Genomic DNA, 23,135 nt, shown 5'->3' with positions numbered 1-23,135 from the left:
TCTTCCTCTGCCCCTCCCCCTGCTCATGTGCTCTCCCTCTCTCTCTCAAAAAATAAATAAATCTTTTAAAAAAATGATTTGGGGCACCCGGGTGGCTCAGTCAGTTAAGTGTCCAACTATTGATTTCAGCTCAGGTCATGATCTCCACGTCGTTGAGATCGAGCCCCACATCAGGCTCCACACTCAGCAAACAGTCTGCGTGAGATTCTTTCCCTCTTCCTTCACCCCCTGCCGCACTCTCACTCATGCTCTCAAACAAATCTTTTTAAAAATACCAAGCATTTACAACTGGCACTCACATACATTGATGGTTGGAATGTAAAATAGCACAACCACGTTGGAAAACAGTTTAGCAATTTCTCATCAAGTTAGAAACACACTGGGGCACATGGGTGGCTCAGTCGGTTGAGCAACCAATTCCTGATTTCGGCTCAGGTCAGGATCTCAGGGTCTGCTTAAGATTCGCTCTCCCTCTCCCTCTGCCCCTCCCCCCACACATGTTCTCTCCCTCTCTCTCTCTCATTCTCTCTCTAGCATAGAAAAAAAAGAACACCTTTACCACACAATCCAACCATTCTAGTCCTAGGTATTTACCCAAGAGAATTAAAAACATATGTTCACACAAAGACGTACACACAAATGTTTCAAGGAGCTTCATTCATAATAACCAAAAATTAGAAACAGCTCAACTGTCCACCAACAGGTAAGTGGATAAACACACCGTCCACTGATGGACCTAAGTGTGCATGCATGGATGAGTGGATTAAGAAGATATGGTACATATAATGGAATATTATTCAGCCATAAAAAAAAAAAACAAACAAACCAGGAAATCCTACCATGGGTGACAACTTGGATGGACCTTGAAGGTATTATGCTAACTGAAATAAGTCAGAGAAAGAACATACTGCATGATCTCACTTGTATGCGGAATCTAAAAAAAAAAAATCAAACTTGTAGAAAAAGAGATCAGACTCGTGGTTACCGGGGGCAGAGGGAACCGGAGGAAGGTGGTCCAAAGGTACACACAAGACGCATAAGCACTGGAGATGTGATGTATAATGTGAGTGCAGCTAACAGTGCTGTGTGACCAACAGCAAAGTTGTTAAGAGAGGAGACCCTAAGAGTTCTCATCACAAGAAAAAAAATTTTTTCCCCTTTTTTCTGTTTTTCTTTTCTTTTTATCTACATGAGAAGATGGATGTTAGCTGAGCCTATTGTGGTAAACTTTTTACAATATATGCAAATCAAACCATTATGCTGTATGCCTTAAATTTATATAGTGACATATGTCAATTATTTCTCAATAAAACTGGAAAAAAAGAATTATTATAACTTAAAAAAACATAATGCTAAGTGAAAGAAACCAGACACAAGAGAGTCATACTGTATGATTCCATTTATTTGAAATTCTAGAAAAAGCAGTTCTAATCTGGGACAGAAAGCAGACCAGTGAGAGGGAAAGTGACTGACTATGAAGGAGGATAAGTGACTTTCTGGTGTAATGGAAATGATTCTATTTTTATTATGGTGGTGGTCATTCCATAGGTCTATTTTTCGAAATTCAAACTGTACATTTAAAATAAAATAGGCACAACTTTAATTTAAAATTTTTTCTAGTTCAATAAAAGTAGCCAAAACTAGGAGCTAAATGGACCAGAAGGCTGGAAACTGCCACTGGCTAAGGGGTCAACCTCTTAACTAGTAAGCAGTAAATCTGCCCAAAACACAGCCCAGAGGAACAGCTTTCCTTGTCCATCCTCAAATTCTCCCTAACTGTAGGCCGAGCTCTATCTACAGCCTTTAAAAAAAGAGTACAGCACCCCCCCCTCCAAGAAATTGCTGACGGGAGGAACACAGAACCTTAGGCTTCCGCTCAGAATCCGTTGAAAAAGTGGCTCTTCCTCCCGAACGAGCCCCTTCAAAGGCAGGGCAGGCGGGTGCAGAGCGCACCCTGGTGGCCATCGTTTTCAACACAGGCCTTTCATAATTTAAAAACTAGAACTACCTATGTAATAGCCCCACTTAAAATAAAAAGGTAAACTTTTAAAAATGATTTAACTGAATACATCAAAAATACTATTCTTGTAATATGTGTCAACAGAAATTTATTAATTAGATATTATACATTCTTTTCTTCATAGTCTATGAAATCTGATGTGCCTTTTACACTTCAGCACATCTAAAATTGGACCAACCAACTTCCCAGTGATTAACAATCACACGTGGTTGATGGCTACCATAGTGGACCATGTAGCTCTACAATATCCCCAAATTCTCGTCTTTTCACATCCTTAAAGGAATGCATCAACCTACTTATTAATACACAATGTTTTCTTTTGGTTTTTTGCTTGTTTTTTGGTGTTTTTTTTAAAGACTTCTTTTTAAAGATTTATTTATTTGAGAGACAGAGAACGCATGTACGAGTGGGGGGAGGGGTAGAGGGAAAGAATCTTCAAGCAAACTCCCCACGGAGCACAGAGCCAGACTCAGGGCTCCATCTCACGACCCTGAGATCATGACCCGAGCCGAAACCAAAAGTCGGACATTTAACTGACTGAGCCACCCAGGCAACCTTAAAGATTTTATTTTTAAGTAATCTCCACACCCAATATGGGACGCAAACTTACAACCGTGAGATCAAGAGTCATGTGCTCTACTGACTGAGCCAGCGAGGCGCCCCTTAATACACAATGTTTAATAACACATCCGTACGATAGCTTTACAAATCTCATCTGATCCTTTAACAAAGTGTGATGTGGGAAAAACAAATGAGGAAACTAAGAATATCATAACTGTCCCAGATTCTCACCCTAGGCTAGACAGTAAGGATGGGACAGAGACCCAAGTCTCCTGCCATCCCAGGATCCCTCCCCTCCACCACCAAAGACCTGAGATATGTCAGTGTTGGCAGCATGGCATTATTTATTTGCCAGACACAAGCAAGTAATCAAAACAGCTTTGATCTTCATTCAAAATTCCCTATGTTCCTATTCTGCTCTTTTGAAATTAAAATGGGTCTGCCACAGTACCTACTTACCTAACTGTTCTGCAAGTCCCAAATTTAAAATATTGTTCTACCTCAGTCCCACGTGGACCTCGTAACATTCTACTGAATCAAGAAACTAGCACATAATTTATCTCCAATATGCAGTACACACACATTTAGCATTAAGGCATATTTCTCATTAGTGACGCTGATCATGTATGCATGTGTTTTTTGTGAATACACAATTGAACAACTAAGAACAAATTGTCCTTTTTTAAGACTTTTTTTTTTTTTGAGAGAGAGAGAGCATGAGCGGGGTTGGAGCAGAGAGAGAGAGAGGGACAAGCAGACTCCGCACCAAGCACGGAGCCGGATGTGGGACTCAATCCCACAACCTGAGATCAAGACCTGAGCTGAAATCAAGAGTCATAAGCTTAGCTGATGAGCCACCCAGGCATCTCAAGAACAGAGACTGTGTCTTTCATGTGCACATCAGGGTTGCTCCTAACTGTTGGCTTATTAAACCCTGATCTCCAATGGCTTAAGTCTATGTAATTCCCCATTAATAACAGATTAAAAATCTAGGAAGGTCTAAAGGGAAATACGTTCCTCACTGGCAATAAAGTTACTGTTTTCTCAATTCTAAGATATACATTTTCACACTGTAACATTTCTAATCAGGATATATTTTGTAATAACTAAAATTGGTATAATAGTGATCCTTTTTTTTCCCTCAAGGATTGGTTATTAAAAAGACAGTGTACTTTAGGGACACCTGGGTGGCTCTGTCAGTTAAGCATCTCCCTTCAGCTCAGGTCATGGTCCTTGGGTCCTGGGATTGAGCCTCACATTGGGCTCCCTGCTCGGTGGGGAGCCTGCTTCTCCTTCTCCCTCTTCCTCTGCTGCTCTCTCACCTTCTTTCTCTCTCTCAAATAAATAAAATCTTAAAAAAAAAGATAGTGTATTTTATAATTTAATAGTGCCTTTGATATAAGGAAACAGGATATATAACTAATTAAATAAGCAACTGTCTTCTGCTCATAAGTATAAAGCAGTTTCTATCTAATCAATACCTACATCATATAATTTTTACCTTTTACCTCTAAGTAGTAATTAAGATGATCTGAATGTATTTTACTTCAAATATGAAAGATTCAATAAATTCTACATTAAATTGTGTATCATCTTTTTACATTCCTCATAATAGTCATCATATCCTATTTATCATCCCAGGAGACAATTTTCTTTTTTTTTTTAAGATTTTATTTATTTATCTGACAGAGAAAGAGAGAGCATAAGCAAGGAGAGCAGCAGGCAGAAGGAGAGGGAGAAGCAGGCTCCCCGCCGAGCAGGGAGCCCGATGTGGGGCTCGATCCCAGGACCCTGGGATCATGACCTGAGCCGAAGGCAGACACTTAACCAACTGAGCCACCCAGGCGCCCCTGAGACAATTTTCAGTAAGAGAACTCTATATAAAAAAACAATAAACAATGGATTACTGAATTAAATGTGTGGACTGCAGAATGGAATCTCTTTTCACTGATGCTTATGCGATGGCCTAAAAATCAGCTTTATGGCAGTTAATCTAAGACTTAGGGAGGGGCTTGGGTTACATCAAAAGGCTTAGGAAAAAAAGGGGGATCTAAAGAGGAGACGCCATACACGTAAGGAGGGAAGAGAGGTCTGAGGCAGGTAACAGCACCGTGTTCCCTGACCAGCATCAACACAGCAGTGGAAACGCACTTCACTACAGCTCAACCTGCATCAGGAAGTACAGACAGCACCCTGTGTAGTCTTATCCCTGAGTTTCTACATCCCTCCCTCCCTTCCTTCCTTCCTTCCTTCCTTCTCCTTAGAATCAACAGCGGTTCCTCCCTGAAGTTATCTCAAAAGCAAACAAGAGAGTGCTTGGAACAAGCCCAGCAGTGTGCAATAGCTCATCAAAGGCTTTCCCTGGGACTCCTGACTGCTGTCACTCTTTGTTCCCAGCCCTAGTCCCTCCTCTGGGCACTATTTTCAATGCAGAATAGAATTTTAATGTTCAGTGTACCCAGGGTAAATTTGTTTATAGGCTCTGGAATGAAGGGTAGGGCTTCAAAGACAGTAACATCAGGCAAAGGACAACCAAAAGTGTTGGCTTGGAATCTCCACAGTAAGAAAATATAAATGCTAATGACCTCTATGGAAGCAGATGGAAAGGCATTTAAGTAGGTAAACTGACAAAGAGCCATAAATTTAAGCTACAAGAAGAGAATGCATTGGGCTGGCTAAGTTGGTAGAATATGTGACTCTTGATCTCAGGGTTATAAGTGCGAGCCCCCATTGGGTGTAGAGACTACTTAAGAATAAAATCTTAAAAAAACAAAAACAAAAACAAAGAGAATGCATTAGCCAAGTCAAGAAAAACAATAAGGCAGCAATCAGCCCAATAATGACAGTAACAAAGGATCAGAACACTGGTAAAAAGAAATTCTTATCATCTGTTCACATATTTTGAAGAAGCCTAAGAAATTTCAAGTCTCTTAATATTCAAAAATGTCCACAGAAGGCAAAAGGTAAGGCAACAAATACAGTAGCAGCTGGAAAAATTAGGCTCTACCCAGTCTGTCTTTTAAATTTTTTCAAGGAACAGTAATACATAACTGACTGCATTACTAATTCATATTACTGAAGTCTAAAAGAAAAACGACATTTTATCTCTATTTAAGGGTAAAAAAGGCTTAAACACACATTGGTTTGCTTGGGTATTTTCTAAAACCCCCAGCTACCATGAAAAAGCTCGAGAAGGAACAAAATGAAGCCTCTTACCAAAATATTCGGTGTTTCTATAAAACTCACCTACTGAACCTGTTAGATTTGGATGGTAATTTAAGTAACTTACAATCCTACTCACCTTGGTTAAATGTTCCTGAGGAGTAGGTGCTGGACTGAATTCACAATGTGAAAAGGCATCCCCTTCCTTTCTTACATCTAGAATAAGCTGTGCCACATAATTTTCCTGGAACCGTGTCCTTTTCCCCAAAGCACCTGAAAAAAACATATTAAATTGTACTTAATGATTTGTCAATCAGATCTACTGTACAATCATGAAAAGTAATATTTTCAGAGTACTTTAAAATCTGTAAAGGTATTTATCCATTTCACATAAAAAAAAAAAAAAAGACCTGCGACTCGGTGATTATCTTAAAACTACTTATAAAATTATAAAGCCAGGGGCAGAAAATAAAAAATAAAAATAAATATAAAATTACAAAGCCAGTAAGCTATGGGGGCAGAACTCAAACCCAAGATTTATGCCACTAGATTACAGATACTCACTTTTGCATCAAACTACCTCCTTCCCCAAAAATTTTCATAGGTAGAGGAAGTATCATCATCCTCATATAGCAAATGAAAAAACAGAGGTTCCGAGGTGTAGTTACTTGGTTAAGATCACGGCGAATTTCAGTCTCAGAGCCAGAGCTTAAAGCCAGGGTCTCCAGGTTCTAAATCCCACTGTCTTTGTATTATTCTATCTGGCTTCATTTAACACCAACATTTTTTCCATTTTGTATCTGAAATAACTTGCTACAGAATAGCTTTAATAGAAGCAACAGTTCTAATATCCACTCTCTGGCAAGCATCAGATTACAAAGACCCTTGATTGTAAAGACCAGTCTAAGAAGTCTGGATTTTATCCTGCAATGAGTCTGGATCTAAATTATACATCAACCTTTTAAACATGCTACACAAAAACAGCTACTGAGATGGTCTAACACAGCTCACTTTTTTCTAGAAAGGCTACAGTTTAATGGAAAAAAATAGTAATCTGATTTTCATTTTATATTTGTGAGTACCACATTTGTATTTTTAAGTTCTTTGCTCTTAACTTGGAAAAAAATATGAAGAACTAGCTAGTAAATATACCAGCAGTTAAAGCTGACTATACAGAATACTGTGCCATTAGTTTTTAAATAGCCCAAAAAAAGTCCCCGAGGGCCAAACCATTTAAAAACATAATCTCTGAAGCTAACCTCACAAGTTATATTATATGCAACTATATTTTCAAATACAGACAAGACTCCAACTTATATATGGCGATTGTTCCAAAAGTTCTAAGCTGGATATTTAATAATTTTCCCCATACAAACAATGTAACAAAAGATGGCTAAGATCCCAGACCAGGCCCCAAAGTCATATTTAACCCATAATATACTTGAAATATTTTATTGACAAGACCAGCTGAATAGGAAGCACAGAATTTAGGGGGTAAGAATGGACCTTAGAGATAATCTAAACCAAATCCAGGAAGGACAAATAGGTTCAATCACTTCGACCTTCACAGACACGGCCTGGAATGCTGAACTCAGGTTCAAGAGGTGTAACAAGTGGTGTGCTCGAACTGATAAGGTGGGACTTCATTAACATGATCAATACTGAATGGCAATGATATTGTAACACCCCAGGGATACAGCAAGACATAAAAAGCGACCAAAGTTTCTTTTTTGTATTCAGAAGTAATACAGAGGTTTTTGGAGAAATTCTGTAACTTATTTGTTCATTCAACAAACGTCTGAGTGCCAACAATACATGAGCGTTCTAAGGCACTGAATCTAAAACAGTCGACAATTTCTGTTCTGAAGACAAAAAAAGCAGACGGAAGCCATAGGTGGGTATTTACAAGAAAGGGCAATGTAAAGACGCCACACCAAATGTGGGAGTCAGGAGGAACTTCAGGAAACTCACACCCATCAACAAATGGTCAAAAGTTCATTTGTGGGGGTGCCTGGCTGGCTCAGTCGGTAGAGTATGTGACTCTTGATCTCAGGGTCTTAAGTTCAAGTCCCACACTGGGTACAGAGCTTAATTTAAAAAAAAAAAAAAAGTTCATTTGTGTACTACCTGGCTGCATATATATATATATATATATATATCACTAACATGTGCCTAACCAGACTGGAAAATAAAGAGGAATCTCCAGGAATAAAGAAAATATTTCATTTCAGACTTGTTCTAAAACTGTGGATTTTTTAAAATAAAATCTTTAAAACTGATTTTTATAAAGCAAAGAATAGAACAGAAAAAATCAAATGCAACCAAACAATATAGCCAAACATACAATGTCTATGTTAGTTTTATCATAAAAATAAGTTAATCATCCACAAAAAGTAACAAGTCTTACCTGTCAAATCAATTTGTAATTTGCTGATGTCTTTAGCAATGTTGAACTGATCTTTTGCTTTTGTATATTCATAATAATATAAAAATATATATGCACACTCCAGATGGAATTGAATAGCCAAATACTGACCAGAAGCACCTACAAACAGATCCTCTAGTTTCATCACTGCAAGACATAAGATGAAACATTAAAAACTATGATGAAAATGAAAATCTATGATTAAGTAAAATGAGCAAATGAGTAAAATGTTGAGTCCACAGTACGTGAAGCATACATATTGCACAGTCCCTGCTCTTAAAAAATTTTAAATCTGGGGTGCCTGGGTGGCTCAGTTGGTTAAGCGACTGCCTTTGGCTCAGGTCACAGTCCTAGAGTCCCGGAATCGAGTCCCGCATCGGGCTCCCTGCTCGGCAGGGAGTCTGCTTCTCCCTCTGACCTTCCTCCCTCTCATGCTCTCTCTCTACCATTCTCTCTCTCAGTAAATAAAAATCTTTAAAAATTAAAAAAATAAAAAAATAAAAAATTTTAAATCTGGAAGATGAGGAACACAAGTACAATCACAGTTCACAGCCAGCATTCTCTGAGCACCCACATGTTCCAAGCAAAGAGCTAAGAACATTATATACATCCTTCCTTTACTACAATCCTAGGAAACACAATTCATAAACCTGCTCTAATTTTAGAGTGCTTGTTTTTTTTTAAATATTTTTAGTAGACTTTTTTTTTTAAGATTTTATTTATTTATTTGAGAGCGAGAGAGACACAGTGAGAGAGGGAACACAAGCAGGGGGAGTGGGAGAGGGAGAAGCAGGCTTCCCGCTGACCAGGGAGCCTGATGCGGGGCTCGATCCCAGGACCCTGAGATCATGACCTGAGCCGAAGGCAGACGCCTAACGACTGAGCCACCCAGGCACCCCTAGAGTGCTTAATTGTGCTATTAAAAAATATAGCAACACAAAGTGAAGATGCAAGGTACCAAATGAATCTACAAAGAGTTAAACACTACAGAAAATCTAATGGAGAGATCAGCTTAGGGTTTCCCTCATAAAGAATGCAGAAGTCCTCCCTTCAAAGGAGAGACACACATACAAAGATATATATGACCATATGAATATCAAATATAGAATGAATATTGGTTTAGCAGTCAGATTCTGATTTCTCTAAATACCTGAGCTGAAAAGACGGGAGGATAATAACCTGATAACACAGTGACTAAAATGAAATAACTCTCTAAATTAACTATATGTAATAAAGAGGTTAGCTGACACACACCAAGTTGCAGGGGACATCTACAGGTCACCTGGTCCATACCTCTACAATATCCCTGACAAACGATCCCTCACAAAATGCTTCCAGTAATGGGTTAGTCAGCATTTCACACAGCAGTCCACAAGAATTAACGCATAATGTGAAACTAATATAACACTGTACACTAATTATACTTCAATTAAAAAAGAATTTTTAAAAATGTTAAAGAACTAATGCAAAAAAAATGAATAGGAAATGCACTCCAGTGTCCCAAGATGGGACATTCTCTACCATTCAAGCTGAAAAGAAAGGGATATACACTGAATGCCCACTCGGCCTGGCATGAGGTATTTTACACATCATGTTATAATTCTCACAATGATGTCTTTGAGGTTGACACTATTCCTATTTGATTCATTAGAAACTTGAACTCAGCTTACCAACTAGTCACCTCAGTTGTTAAGTGGCAAAGCCAGAATTTGAATCAATGCTTATTGGGAAAACGGGGGCAGGAGGGAGTTGGCAGAGGAAGAATACGTGCGTAGAGGTGCCATTACACAACCCAATCTCCTTCATCACCTAATTATCTGACAGAAATACTTATAGCAATGAAATAGATATCTTTTATTTTCTCCTGAACTGAAATTAAAATAAGTCTGAAAAAGAAAGTGTTTTTCTCGGGCACCTGCGTGGTTCAGTCAGTTAAGCATCCAACTCTTTATCGCAGCTCAGGTCTTGATCTCAGAGTCATGAGTTCAAGCCCCACGTTGGGCTCCATGCTGGGTGTGGAGCCTACTTAAAAAAAGTGTTCTTCTATATACTGCCAGCCCTTTAAAGAGATTCTCTGGACTCAGAGTAAGTCAAGATGTACATGTCTTACTTCAAAAGACAGACAGGTCTTTTTGAAGAACATGAACTTCTCACAATGAAACTCCTTCAGCAGATCTCCTCCACACAAACCAAACTCAAGAAAAGCTGGAACTGGTAATATTCAGTGCTCTTAGTGCTTTTAATTAACTTTCTTTCCCTTTGCCCATTACTCCTGAGTGTCTAGCCACTTTTCTCAGAAATATAGTAACCTTCTATCATGCTAGCACAGTTCACAAGTGACAGGATTCTTAGCTGTCGATGACACTAAAGTAATCGTCCCAAAAGGTTCTGGATACAAACATATATCAAGGGATGTGAAACTTGGCCAAGGTTTTTTAAAATCTCTCAATAAACAAAGAAAGGCTGTTTTTGCATTTAAGTAGACGTCTGATGGATAGCTCATGTAAGCCTAGGGAAGGCTATTGAATTTAAACTATCCTAGTAACACATAAATACGTCACATAAAGGCCCAAAGCCGGTTCTCTGTATTATCTCCCCTCCTACCTACCTACCTGTCTGTGTGTGTATGTGTGTGTATTTGTATAATTGGCTTTGAGCTCATACTTCTGCTTATTCTACATCTTATGTGTTCAGCGTCAAAAATTGTTAAATAGGAAGATAAATCCTGATTTTTTTTTTAAGAATTAGTTTAATCTTTAAATTCTAACAGCATGTCAAATTACTTTTCCAATAAAAACACTTTTTAAAAGCTGGATTTAGGGGCACCTGGGTGGCTCAGTCAGTTAAGCATCTGACTCTTGGTTTCAGCTCAGGTCCTCATCTCAGGAGTGAGATCGAGCCCCACATTGGGCTCTGAGCTTGGTGCAGAATACGTGAGATTCTCTTTCCCTCTCCCTCTACCCCTCCCACTGATGCTCTCTCTCTCTCTCTCTCTTTCTCTGTCTCTGTCTCTAAAATAAATAAATAAATATTTTTAAAAAAAATCTGGATTTAAAATGTTTACTATATTCCACAGACCAGACAGGGCCCCAGGCACCCACTGAAACCCATGGCTACATCACAAGCCTGGTGAGCCTGCCAAGGGGAAGCCCTTTTTTTTTTAAAGATTTTATTCATGGGGTGCTAGGGTGACTCAGTCAGTTAAATGTCTACCTTTGGCTCAGATCATGATCCCAGGATCCTGGGATCCAGCCCTGGGTGGGGCTCCCTGCTCAGTGGGGAGTCTGTTTCTCCCTCTCCCCCCACTCATGCTCTTTCTCTTTCTCTCAAATAAATAAAAGCTTAAAAAAAATAAAGATTTAATTCATTTATTTGAGAGTGTACACACATGCATGAGGGGGGATGGAGACAAGGGGGAGGGGAGGGACAAGCTGACTCCATGCTGAGCGTGGAACCCAAGGTGGGACTCAATCTCTCAACCCTGACCTGAGATCATTACCTGAGCCCAAACCAAGATTCCTACACTTAAGTGACTGAGCCACCCAGGCGCCGCTAAGGGAAGCCCTTTAAGATCCTAGGAATTTTAGATGCTGAAAACATTCCCTGTGCATGGGATTCGATATTATATGGTTCACCAGGATCTGCTGTGGCTGGCCTTGGGCATTTTTTGTTAACTAGTAAATTTAGAAGATCATGTGATGTTGGAGTAGGAGGATTAATATTGGTGACTTTAGGATTCTGACTCAATTGTAGGTATAATTATGCAAAGCTAAAAATCCAGGAAAGAATTGCCAGAGAAGGAATTAAAAATAAGATTTTATATGAAACTTGAAATGTAAGTATGTAAGTATGAAAGTACCCACGTTGATCCTGAAAGAAAACAAACCAAGGGCAACAGCAGCAACTGAGCAGAATCTCAAGCACAGAAAACCCAAATACAATTCATTGGAGTCAGTGTGAACAAAGCCGAGGTCAATATATTAAATGCTGTAAGTACCCCAAGGTCTGCGTAAAAATAAATAAATAAATAAATAAATAAATAAATAAATAAATAAATGTGTAAAATATTTTTATGTTAACAATTATGCTGAGAACAAAGGAATCCTCAGAGAACAAAAACTAAATGAAAACCGAACCTCAGGAATTAAGCATGTACTGACACCACATTCTGCCCTAAAGCTAACTACCAAAGCTTAAGGACCTGGGAATTTCATTTTTATGGCTGCAAGGAACACCAAAGACAAAAGATGAGGAGGCCTGGACCACCCAGAGTAGCCAATCTAGCAGAAGACTCCATTTGAAGCTGAAACTCAAAGAACTGTATCTTCACTGATGGTTAAAAGGAGCTAAGTCTGCCCTGCAGAAGAGGTCAGCAAGAAAAGTGGCACTAGGAGAAGGGGAAAAATGTATCCTACGAATTCATAATCATAAGCCAGCCTTCACAGATTTGTGACATCACGTCAAAACAGGAAAGTGCTAGCCAAATCCAATTCATTTCCTCTAAAAAACAAAAACAAAAACAAAACAAACAATTCCTTTCCTCCGTGATCGCCATACTTCTCAATCGCCATATTTGACTTCCTACTGCTGCACCTCCAATGGTCCTTCCTTCTCCTGCCTCTCCCCTTCTCAACGATTTCCCTCTATTCCATCCTTTGCCTTTTAATCAACATCTACTGGATTATGACAGATGCTTAGAACTGTGCTAGATCCTACAGCAAGGTTTAAGCCCTGATCTTCCCTAACGAGAGGATGGGAAGAAGACCTAGGAGGAGAAGACACATAATCATTATTCAACACACGGTTAATGTGATGTGAGATTGTGTGGTACTGACCGTAAGTACCAAAGAGGGAAAATCCGTAAGGCTGGGAGAGTTAAACAACCCTTTTCAGGAGGGCAGACCTTGAAAGACGGGTAGAAATTTGGCTCCAATTCACTTCTATTCCGTAAGGCTCACGGCTCTTGTTCACTGCTGTATATGCACCACCTATCATAGCTGGTGCTCCATAAATACCCTAGGAGTGCACAAGTGCATAACCCTTTGATGGCTACCACCAAGATGAATATCTAACGTCCCGATGACCTAGCTCCTCATCACCTGACATACAGCCCACCCTCCCACTCTACTCCGGCCATTCAGAACTACCGGAATTCCCAAGCGCACAAAGACGTTTGAAGTCTCTGTGTCTCTCTTTGTACATGTGATATGCCCTTTCCAACTTCACCTAATAAATTCTTACTCATTCTTCATGAGGCACTTTGTGAAGCCTTCTCTGATCTCTCAGGTTTAGACTAATCACATCCTTTGCTTCACTCCTTCCTCATTATGCCCTTTGTTTCTACTTGTATTTTTGCCCCTGCCTACCGCATTCATGGGTATCCCTAGCACCTAGCGCAGTGACTGAAACACAGCAAGCATCCCAAAAACAATTTTTATTAAATATGAAATTGGATAGAATATATAAAGTCAAAGATAAAACTGGAAATCATTCACGGCTTTCCTCATCAAAAAAAGTGACATGACGAAATTGGTATCTAGAAAAACCAATTCAGTACTGATGAAGGAGAAGGAACGAAGGCCAAGGAAGAGCCTACAAGTCAGGTACAACCCTTCAGATGTGAAGTGATAGTGACGGTAGCCTTAAGTAACTGGGGGGCTGGTCATATAGAAGGAAGGACAGATCGACCCAGTCACTGTCTGTTGCTCAACAGCAGTTTTGTCCAATGAAACTTTTTCTGATGATGTAAGTATTCTCTAGCTGCACCGTCCAAAATGGTAGCCGATAGCTACACATGGCCTCGGAGCACTTTGAATGTGGCTACTGAAACTAAGGAACTGAATTTTTTATTTCATTTATTTTACTTTATTTAAATTTAAATAGTCACAGATAGCTAGTGGCTACTATATCAGGCAGCCCAGCTCTCCAGCTAGCAGTTGTAAGTGATGAAATCACAGCCTTTTTTAATTAATAAAAGGAAGGACTTTGCAGCAATTATGGATCCTAACAATGGAATGCACTCTCTCAAAGTAATTTCGGAAAGTGCCCAAGGAAAGAGGAAATAACTCTTCTGGATATAATCTTCCAATGGATTCCAGCATTAGGATGAGTGGAAAGCTGGCCTAAGAAGAATCACATTATTCTATACCTGGAAAGGATTCAACAATCATTTTACATGGAAAGAATCCTTGGTTTGGAAGTCAGATGAGTTGCCTAAGGTCACACAGGGAACCAGTGACAGAGTAGAAACTCAAAGCAGATCTTAAAACACCGTGTCCTGTTAATTGTCTTGACTGTGATCATTTCAGAGGTGTATGCATATGCAAAACGTCATCAACTGCACACTTTAAAATATGAGTAAATACTGTAGGTTAATTATACTTCAAAAAAGCTGTTAAAAAAAAAAACAAACAAAACCATCTTAACATCCTCTGTCAACTCTTCAGTTCTATCTCACAGAGTTATTGTGAGAAATAAACGAGTTAATGTATTTAAAGACTTAGAACAGTGCTTGGTATGGAGCTAGCACTATAGAAACATTAACTGCATTATCACTATTAGATACTAGAATTCTGCCCTACTGACCAGTTGCAGAAATGTAACGGAAAGAAGAGGGGGCGGGACTGGAAGTTACAAACCCTAGATCATAGGTCTGGCTCTTGGCCAATCTGTCTCAGTTCTTTATAAAATGCGTTAATTAGCCGAACAAAATAATCTCTAAAGGGTCTTTCCAAACTAAAGATTTTGGACATGGCCTAGGATAATAGTTGTAGGAATGGAAAAGGATGCATATGGGACCCTTAGGGAAGAACTGATAAGATTTAAGAACTGGCTAGATGGGGGCGCCTGGGTGGCTCAGTCGTTAAGCATCTGCCTTCGGCTCGGGTCAAGATCCCAGGGTCCTGGGATCGAGCTCCACATCGGGCTCCCTGCTCGGCGGGAGGCCTGCTTTCTCCCTCTCCCACTCCCCCTGCTTGTGTTCCCTCTCTCGCTGTGTCTCTCTCTGTCAAATAAATAAATAAAATCTTAAAAAAAAAAAAAAAGAACTGGCTAGATACACAGTATGATGAAAAACAGTGAGTCAATGATGAACACACAATTTTGAGCTTTGGATGCCTCAAGGTTTAAAGAGAGGAACATGTCAACCCAGTAGACAAATATTTATTATTTTAACAAATCAGTAGGTTTTCCGTGGAAATGATTCATGACCTTCTGGATGCAAATGTCACCCAGTACATTTAAAATGTATGCTAAAACCAAAATCCCTTCTTATAAGATTATTTTCATGCTATGTTAAAGTGAAATCTCTATGGATAATTAAAATTAATCATATTCAGTATATTTAGTAATATTCATTCCAAAGTATCAATTTAAAAAAAAAAAAATCAGTGCACTCATCAGTCACCAAGAGACTACTCTCTCAATCAGCTCTTTTGATGTGGAAACAATCTAAGCCTAGAGTCAACAGAGTTGCTTGTAGCTGTCACAGCAGAACTCTCAGACAAAGCATTTCGACCTGTTTTCTCTTAGACTTCTTCATAAGCTCATCGTCAAACAGCAACACTGCAATATTACATCTCATGCACTATATGGAATGCATTTTCAGTATCGGCTCCCACAATAAGTGGCTGTGTGTGCACCTAAGCAGTCTTTTAGAGAATCGTGGTTTCACTGGTGTGACATCCAAAAGAGTGCCTCAATCACACTGAGGAGCATACTTTGCAAGACTCTAACTTACTCCTTTCATAGATGTGATCAGTCCAGCAAAGTTATGCGGACATTCTGATGGGTTCTATTCCATTACACTGTACTGATGTCACATTCCTGGACAAAAAGATAAAGATCACAGTTGTTCATGAAATCCTCACTTTTGTTTCAAGGACTGAAAAAAATCCTGCCAACTTTTTCATGATCCTTCAAGGGCAACATTTCAAATATAATATCCTTCTCTGGACACTGAGCAGTATTTCAGTTATAACTGACTGCTTGGTCAACATTTGGGTCAAATCCCAGAACCAAACATTTTTTTAAAATAAACTTGTTTATGAAATGTTGCAGTTTAAGACTATCTGCAGACCTACCTAAACATAGCCAAAAAGGACCAATTTATGACTAGATAAAATGAAAAATGTTGTCGATAAGCCTAGAACAGCAACATAAAAAATGCTTAGTTATAAGCAAAGCAAATGATATGCTGAAATATATTGCAGAAAAGAATCAAGACCACGTGGGGAATGAGTCACTTAAGAGTCATATTTTCCAGTCTTAGTTAACTCTTTCTGTTTGGAAACTTAATTTTACCCCATAGAATAGAATTCTCTCTAAAACACACCATATTGTTCTTCCCTTTTAAAATGGCATATAAGGAAGGGTATTTTTTTCAAATGTGACTTTCCCAATAGCAAATGCATCAAATCTGATTTCCTATAAAAAGAAAAAACAAGTCCCAGTGACATCTTGTTTTTTGTTCGCTTACCAATTTTCCATACAAGTATAACAAAGCATAGGAAACTGTATAATATCCTAAGCAGTACAATGTAATTACCTTTCTACAAAATCAAACCATGGGCTGAATAGCAATGTCATCTTATTCCAAATGTTTCACTATCCTCTGGAAAAGGCAACTTTTTTCCCCATTACTATCAGTGATGTTCAAGTCATCCTTGACTTTTTTTTTTTTTTTTAAAGATTTTATTTGTTTGACGGAGAGAGACAGCAAGAGAGAGAGAACACAAGCAGGGTAAGCGGGAGAGGGAGAAGCAGGCTCCCCGCCGAGCAGGGAGCCCGATGTGGGGCTCGATCCCAGGACTCTGGGATCATGACCTGAGCCAAAGGCAGCCACTTAACCATCTGAGCCACCCAGGCGCCCCCAAGTCATCCTTGACTTTCAAAACTTTACCCAATTTCATGAACTAGAAACTCATCCCCACTCTTCTTCCTCCTTTGCACTAAGTTCATTTATGGAGCATCTCTCACATCATTTCAAAAATATGCAACGTCATGAATGGGGGAGAATCAGGCTACACAGGCTTCATTTTACTAAAGAGAGAGGACAACATGTCTGCTAAATGGGGCATCAGGTCTTCATTTACTCAAAGGTTCACTCTGTATTTCATTTTGAAGAGAACTCCACCCCTAGGCAACACTATTAGGAGAGATTCAAAGTCCATATGGCATCCAGGTAGGATCAATTTTGTCCTAACTGCTATAATATTCCACTTTTTGAAACACTCTTGTACAGAAATTAAGTCAGATGCAAGTTGTTACTACTGAGATGAAGGACAAATAGAGGAAATTCTAAAACTTCTTCCCTAAAAGTACATGTAGAAAGGCCTCAATAAACCTTAGCTGTTGTTATTCAACAAACATGTACTAAATACTTATTATTTTCTAGGCACTATGCTAAGCAGAAAGAGGTTAAAAAAAAAAAAAAACCCAGCTCACAAGGAACTCACAGTCTAGAGAATCTACAGTCTTAGTGAAAACAAAGATGGTGCAGTTGGCTAATTTTGCTCATAAAAATCTTTTATAACCGAAAAGCATTAAACCAAAGACTACTACTGTAGGAAAGGGATAGACGACTGTTTTTCAGTTCTGTTACTTAAGAAACATTATTGCATAGAAAAAAGTTAACTCCTTGTATGTAATAAAACAACTAACCTATCATATGTCAGGTTTAAATTCTGTAGCAGAATGTGTGTGTGTGTGTGTGTGTGTGTGTGTGTGTGTGTGTATGTGCAAAGTCTGATTTAACATGTCCTTGCTAATTCCACAGTCTTGCATTACCTAAAATCCTAAAAGAATATAAATGGTCTAAGTCTTGGCAAAAAATAATGTAAATGAATCAATTACTATACTCATTGAATATTATTTTCTTTACTTTCCCTTTTTGAATCATGTACAGATTTTCATTTTATCTAAGATCAGCATATGCTTATGTATTTCTACCCTAGAACAAAAAAAAATTGAGAAATTAATTTCAACCAAATTACCTAGCTTAGTAGTATTTATTACTGCACAAACTAACGTCCTCTCTAGTGTGTCCTCTCTAGTGTATCCGGCCCAGCTTGTTACTACATAGATGTAACTTGAAGGAAACAGACTAAAGAAAGGTATGGGAGCTTCTTGCAGTTACGTATGTACACACGTTGAGTTGTTTTAGGCCTTCGTGAATGTCTACTCCATCAAGTACAGATCACTGCTCCTCCACCCCGAGGGATGCAAACGACCCCTTCCCCCACGCATCCCCCTTTATCCCTGGGCGATACGTCCCAGGACCCCCAGTGGATGCACGAAACCACAGTAGTACCGAACCCTATATATACTACACTTTTTCTCTCTCTCAAAATACGTTATTGTACTGTGCTCAGCCTTCTTGTGATGATGTGAGATAAAATGCCCATGGGACGGGATGCAGTGCGGGAAATGACGCAGACATTGTGATGTAGCATGACGCTCCTAACGACCTTATGACAAGAGGTCAGAAGGCAGATTATCTGCCTCCAGACCACAGATGACTGCAGGTAATTAAACCATGGAAGTCCAAACCATGCATAAGGGGGAGCACTGAACACACACATGCACATGTATACATACTCACGCCATACATACTCTTGCTATGTGAAACAAGTATGGGCTTTGGAATCAGCCACACCCAAGGTCAAACCACTTCTCTGTAACTCTGAAGTTCGTTACCAAGTCCAAGTTTATCTGTGTTTAAGTGCTTCTTCACTACAAGGGAATCTGTTTTTGTTTTTGCTTTGCTTTGTTTTGCAACTTTTGCTAAGAATAATCATTCCAAAAGCCCAGGGAAACCAAGTGTCAAGGTACCCAAGATTTTCCTCTTTTCAAAATGCTTCCCTAGGAAATGTGAAGGGCAACTGTAACAAAGGCAGTGGGGGGCACTGACAGAGGTGTGTGGTTTATTCTTTCATTTACATTTTAGGTACTTTTGTGTATATATGTTACATATAATAAAAAAATAATATAAAATGTAAAAATGCCTCTCTACCTATTGTCATCCTTAGTAAAATGTATTTTCTGCCAAATGTTAAAAAAAAACAAAGGCTTTCTTCATGTGCTTAACAGGATAGTGGATAAATAATTTTCTACTCTGTATGTAATTTGGCACAATTTACTCCAACTGGAGTCTGTTTCCTTCAAGGGTATATCTATGTAGTAACAAGCTAGGCCAGAATACACTAAGAGGATGTTAGTTTGTGCAGTAATAAATATTACTAAGCTAGGTAATTTAGTTGAAATTAATTTCTCAATTTTTTTTGTTCTAAGAGAGAAATATATAAACATGTTAATCTTAGATAACATGATTCAAAAAGGGAAAGTAAGGAAAGTTAAGGAATTTTTTTTTAAATAAAGTTTACATTTGTTTCCAAAGAGGCTTCTTAGATTAAAGAACAAAGAAAAACGAAACTACTTTTAAGCAATTGTGATAAAATCATGGTAACGTGCATAGAACAAATCATTTTCTAAATAGGCTATATAAATGATAATGATTACCTCTTTTAAAATTCAAAGGCAAAAAGAAATTCTATAATCTGACACGCCAATAATTTGTGATATTCCACACCCAGAAAAAAAGGGGAAAAAAAGAAACAACCTCAACCAGAAAGTTACTATTACCGATAAAAAAATAGTAATAATAAACTTTTAAAAAGGCCTGTCTCAGCTGAGAAATGAGCCTGGAGCTGCGAGCCTGCGTCAAACACAATCTGCTCCATACCTTCCTCGATACAGTCTCCAGCAAGAGCTGAGAGCTGCGGGGAGCGCTCCTCCAGTATCTGCTGGTGAACACTCGCACATCTCAAAGTCCACCACGGCAAGCTCTACGGAAAGAAAGTACCACATAAGCTGAAAATAAAAGCCCCTCTAAAACACAATGTTCACATTAACTGAAATTAGTGTTTAGAATTTTTTTAACATCTGTGAAATTAAATGTACTCTTCAACAAACTTACCCATCCACTGCTGTGTCCTCAGTAATACCCAAATCCGCTTCTCCCTCTTCCGCAATAACGCGTCTCCCCCATCCTCTCACAGCCTATATTTTTAGCCAATTGGGCTTCCTGATGCCATTTAGAACTTAGTATCTCCTTTAAAATGTCTGCTGTTGTCACCATCCTGTGTCCGCTGTGGCACCCCCTCAACGCCATAATCCACGCAGCCGTTCCCCTGGGAGGCAGAGTGTGGGAGTAGGGGGGTGGGAGGCTAATTTTTTCTCTCCTCTGAAATTCTAGCATACTATTCGTACTACCTCCTTTGCAGACACATTCCGCTGCATTCATGGAGGTCATCCCTAGCTTTCGGTGTTGTCCACTATCTACCCAATAAGACAAGAAGTCATGTCCTGCTCATCTCTATATCTTCCTCAAAGCAATATATTTTGCACAAACTACACTGTAAAAATTACCTTGGATTCAAATATTTTCCAAAACTAAGACAATCCCTTCCACATCCTTGTGAAACCCTCCCATGAAGCCTTCTCCCAAGAGGGTGGCACACATTGATCTCTCACTTCTCTGAACTTCTACACTGTTCCTAGAAGTTAGCAGCACATTGGACAGCTCTTGTGTTTCAAGAGTTTAACTCCACCTGGCCCAAACATTTCTGAGGACAGAGACTGCATTTCATACATTGTCTTGACTAATGCACAGGCAGAGAACACAGTAGGTTTTTCTCTATTGTCTGGTGTTGTTCTTACTTGATCACAATTAAAAAAAAGGAGGGGAGGGCTCCTGGGTGGCTCAGTCAGTTAAGCGTCAGGTTATGGTCCCAGGGTCCTGGGATCAAGTCATCAGATTCCTTGCTCAGCACGGAGCTGCTTCTCCCTCTCCTTCTGCCTACCACTCCCCCTGCTTGTGCTCTCTCTCTCTCTCTCTCTCTCTGTCAAATAAATAAAATCTTTAAGAAAATAAATAAAATAAAATAAAATAAAATAAAAGCCTGATCCTGGGACACCTGGATGGCTCAGTCAGTTAAGCATCCAACTCTTGGTTTCAGCTCAGGTCACAATCTCAGGGTTGTGAGATGGAGCCCCAGATTGGGCTCCAAGCTCAGTGCAGAGTCTGCTTGAGAATCTCTCTCTCCCTTTCTCTCTGCTCTTCTTCCCGCTCACCTGAGCGCTCTCTCTCTCTCTAAATAAAAATAAATAAAATCTTTAAAAAAAAAAAACACTAGATCCTTATTTAAAAAAAAAAAACTAACAAAAAAAGAGCAACAAGCCCACACAGAAGCATATACAGTGAAGAGCAAGTCTCTCTTCTGCTGCCTCAGTGCCATTCTCCTCCCCCAGAAAAATCTGTAACTCCTGCCAGCAACAAGTGATTCAGGTTTGGCAGCAAACCCTTTCCTTTTCTAGACATGGGAATTTAGACAGAGCCAATCAAAGAGATTGCCCTTTAAAGAAAACATACATCAGGGGCGCCTGGGTGGCTCAGCCAATTAAGCATCTGACTCTTGGTTTTGGCTCAGGTCACGATCTCAGGGTCGTGGGATGGAGCCCCGAGTCAGGCCCCCCACTCAGTGGGGAGTCTGCTTCCTCCCTCTCTCTCTGCCCTTCCCCCCACTTGTGCACTCTCTCTCTCAAATAAATAAATCGTTAAAAAGAAAAAGAAAACATATAGCCTCAGATGCTGAACCTTTAAACATCAGATCTATACATTACCTCTTAAGCCAAAATATTTATCCTAGGGGGAGGAGGAGTGTGAAAAACATAGAGAAAGCATAGCCTGTTTTTCTATTGGAAATAAAAGTGCCCTTTTCTATTTGCCAAGAACGGCTGAACAGAAAACCTGAGGCATTAATAAAAAAGAAACTTGAAGCCTTGCTCTAGTTTCTAGATCCTGTCTCCTGATTTTAGCACTTATTACAGAATGTTCTGATTGGAAAGCTACACTAGTCAATAACCTCCTAGACGTCAGGAAGCATAAATGTACTAAAAAGGCACCCAAAAAAATTTTGCCAGCTTATTCCATTTTTTCAAAGATTTTATTTTTTTTTATTATCTTGTTAATCACCATACATTACATCATTAGTTTTTGATGTAGTGTTCCATGATTCATTGTTTGCGTATAACACCCAGTGCTCCATGCAGAACGTGCCCTCATTAATACCCATCACCAGGCTAACCCATTCCCCACCCCCCTAAAGATTTTATTTTTAAGTAATCTCTACACCCAACGTGGGGCTTAAACTCACAACCCCGAGATCCAGAGTTGCGTGACTTACCAATTGAGCCAGCTAGGCACCCTCCATTTTTAAAATAATTATAAATAAGGAAACTGATATTCCAAAGAAATTAACTAGCATAACGTCACACAGCTATTAAGCGGCTGAGCCAGACAAACTCTGGTCTGATTCCAAAGCCAAGACTCTTTTTACTCAACATTTACATCTTACTAATACTAATCTATATACCACAGATTAAAGGATTAGGGAAAAATCACCTTCTTTTACAGTTCCCCAAAAATATCATAATGAACAACTTGATACATTGCTTACAAGTAAGCCTATTCAAAGCTAACTTAAAAAGGTAAAATTAACTTGGATAGGTAGAGGACACTTCTTTCATTTTATCCTCACTTACCAAAGAAGTCATTTTTATATCAATATTTAGAAAATGACATACTAAAGATCCAAAGAAAAAAGAACTTTAGTGATTTCACTGAAAGGCAAGATTTCAACACAAAGTGATCTTTGTGTGGTAACGTGTAAAAGAAAACAGGGTTGTAAGCCCAGGTGAGAAGTTGTTTAGTATCCGCCAAGCAATACAAGTACCTTGTCTCTCCAACCCTACCATATGACATCCACAACCAGCAGTTCACATACCTACTGGTTCTCCTAAGTTGACACCACAAATGTCTTTTTTTTTTTTTAAATGCTTAACAGAGCGCCTGGGTGGCTCAGTCTGTTAAGTGTCCAACTTTTGATTTCGGCTCAGGTCATGATATCA

At 39.1% G+C, this 23,135-nt stretch overlaps 1 protein-coding gene across 3 annotated transcripts in view; it reads right to left on the bottom strand.

The window, feature by feature from the left end:
• The window catches only part of TTC27 (tetratricopeptide repeat domain 27), a 169,398-nt gene that overhangs the window by 135,510 nt on the left and 10,753 nt on the right, over nt 1-23,135 (bottom strand). For 2 of the 3 annotated variants that reach the window (XM_025868026.2, XM_073897248.1), the window contains exons 5-7: nt 19,909-20,011; nt 8,151-8,315; nt 5,883-6,016 (exon numbers count right to left, since the gene is read on the bottom strand). In XM_025868026.2, coding sequence (XP_025723811.1) covers nt 5,883-6,016; nt 8,151-8,315; nt 19,909-20,011 — 402 coding nt within the window. The remainder of the gene's footprint in view (nt 1-5,882; nt 6,017-8,150; nt 8,316-19,908; nt 20,012-23,135) is intronic. The other variant, XM_073897247.1, reaches the window with a different exon arrangement.

The sequence above is a fragment of the Callorhinus ursinus genome, unplaced genomic scaffold, assembly GCF_003265705.2.
Source record: "Callorhinus ursinus isolate GAN/ISIS: 27379988/994484 unplaced genomic scaffold, GSC_fseal_2.0 scaffold10, whole genome shotgun sequence".
Lineage (NCBI taxonomy): Eukaryota > Metazoa > Chordata > Mammalia > Carnivora > Otariidae > Callorhinus > Callorhinus ursinus.
This window is presented reverse-complemented; position numbering and strand designations above follow the sequence as displayed.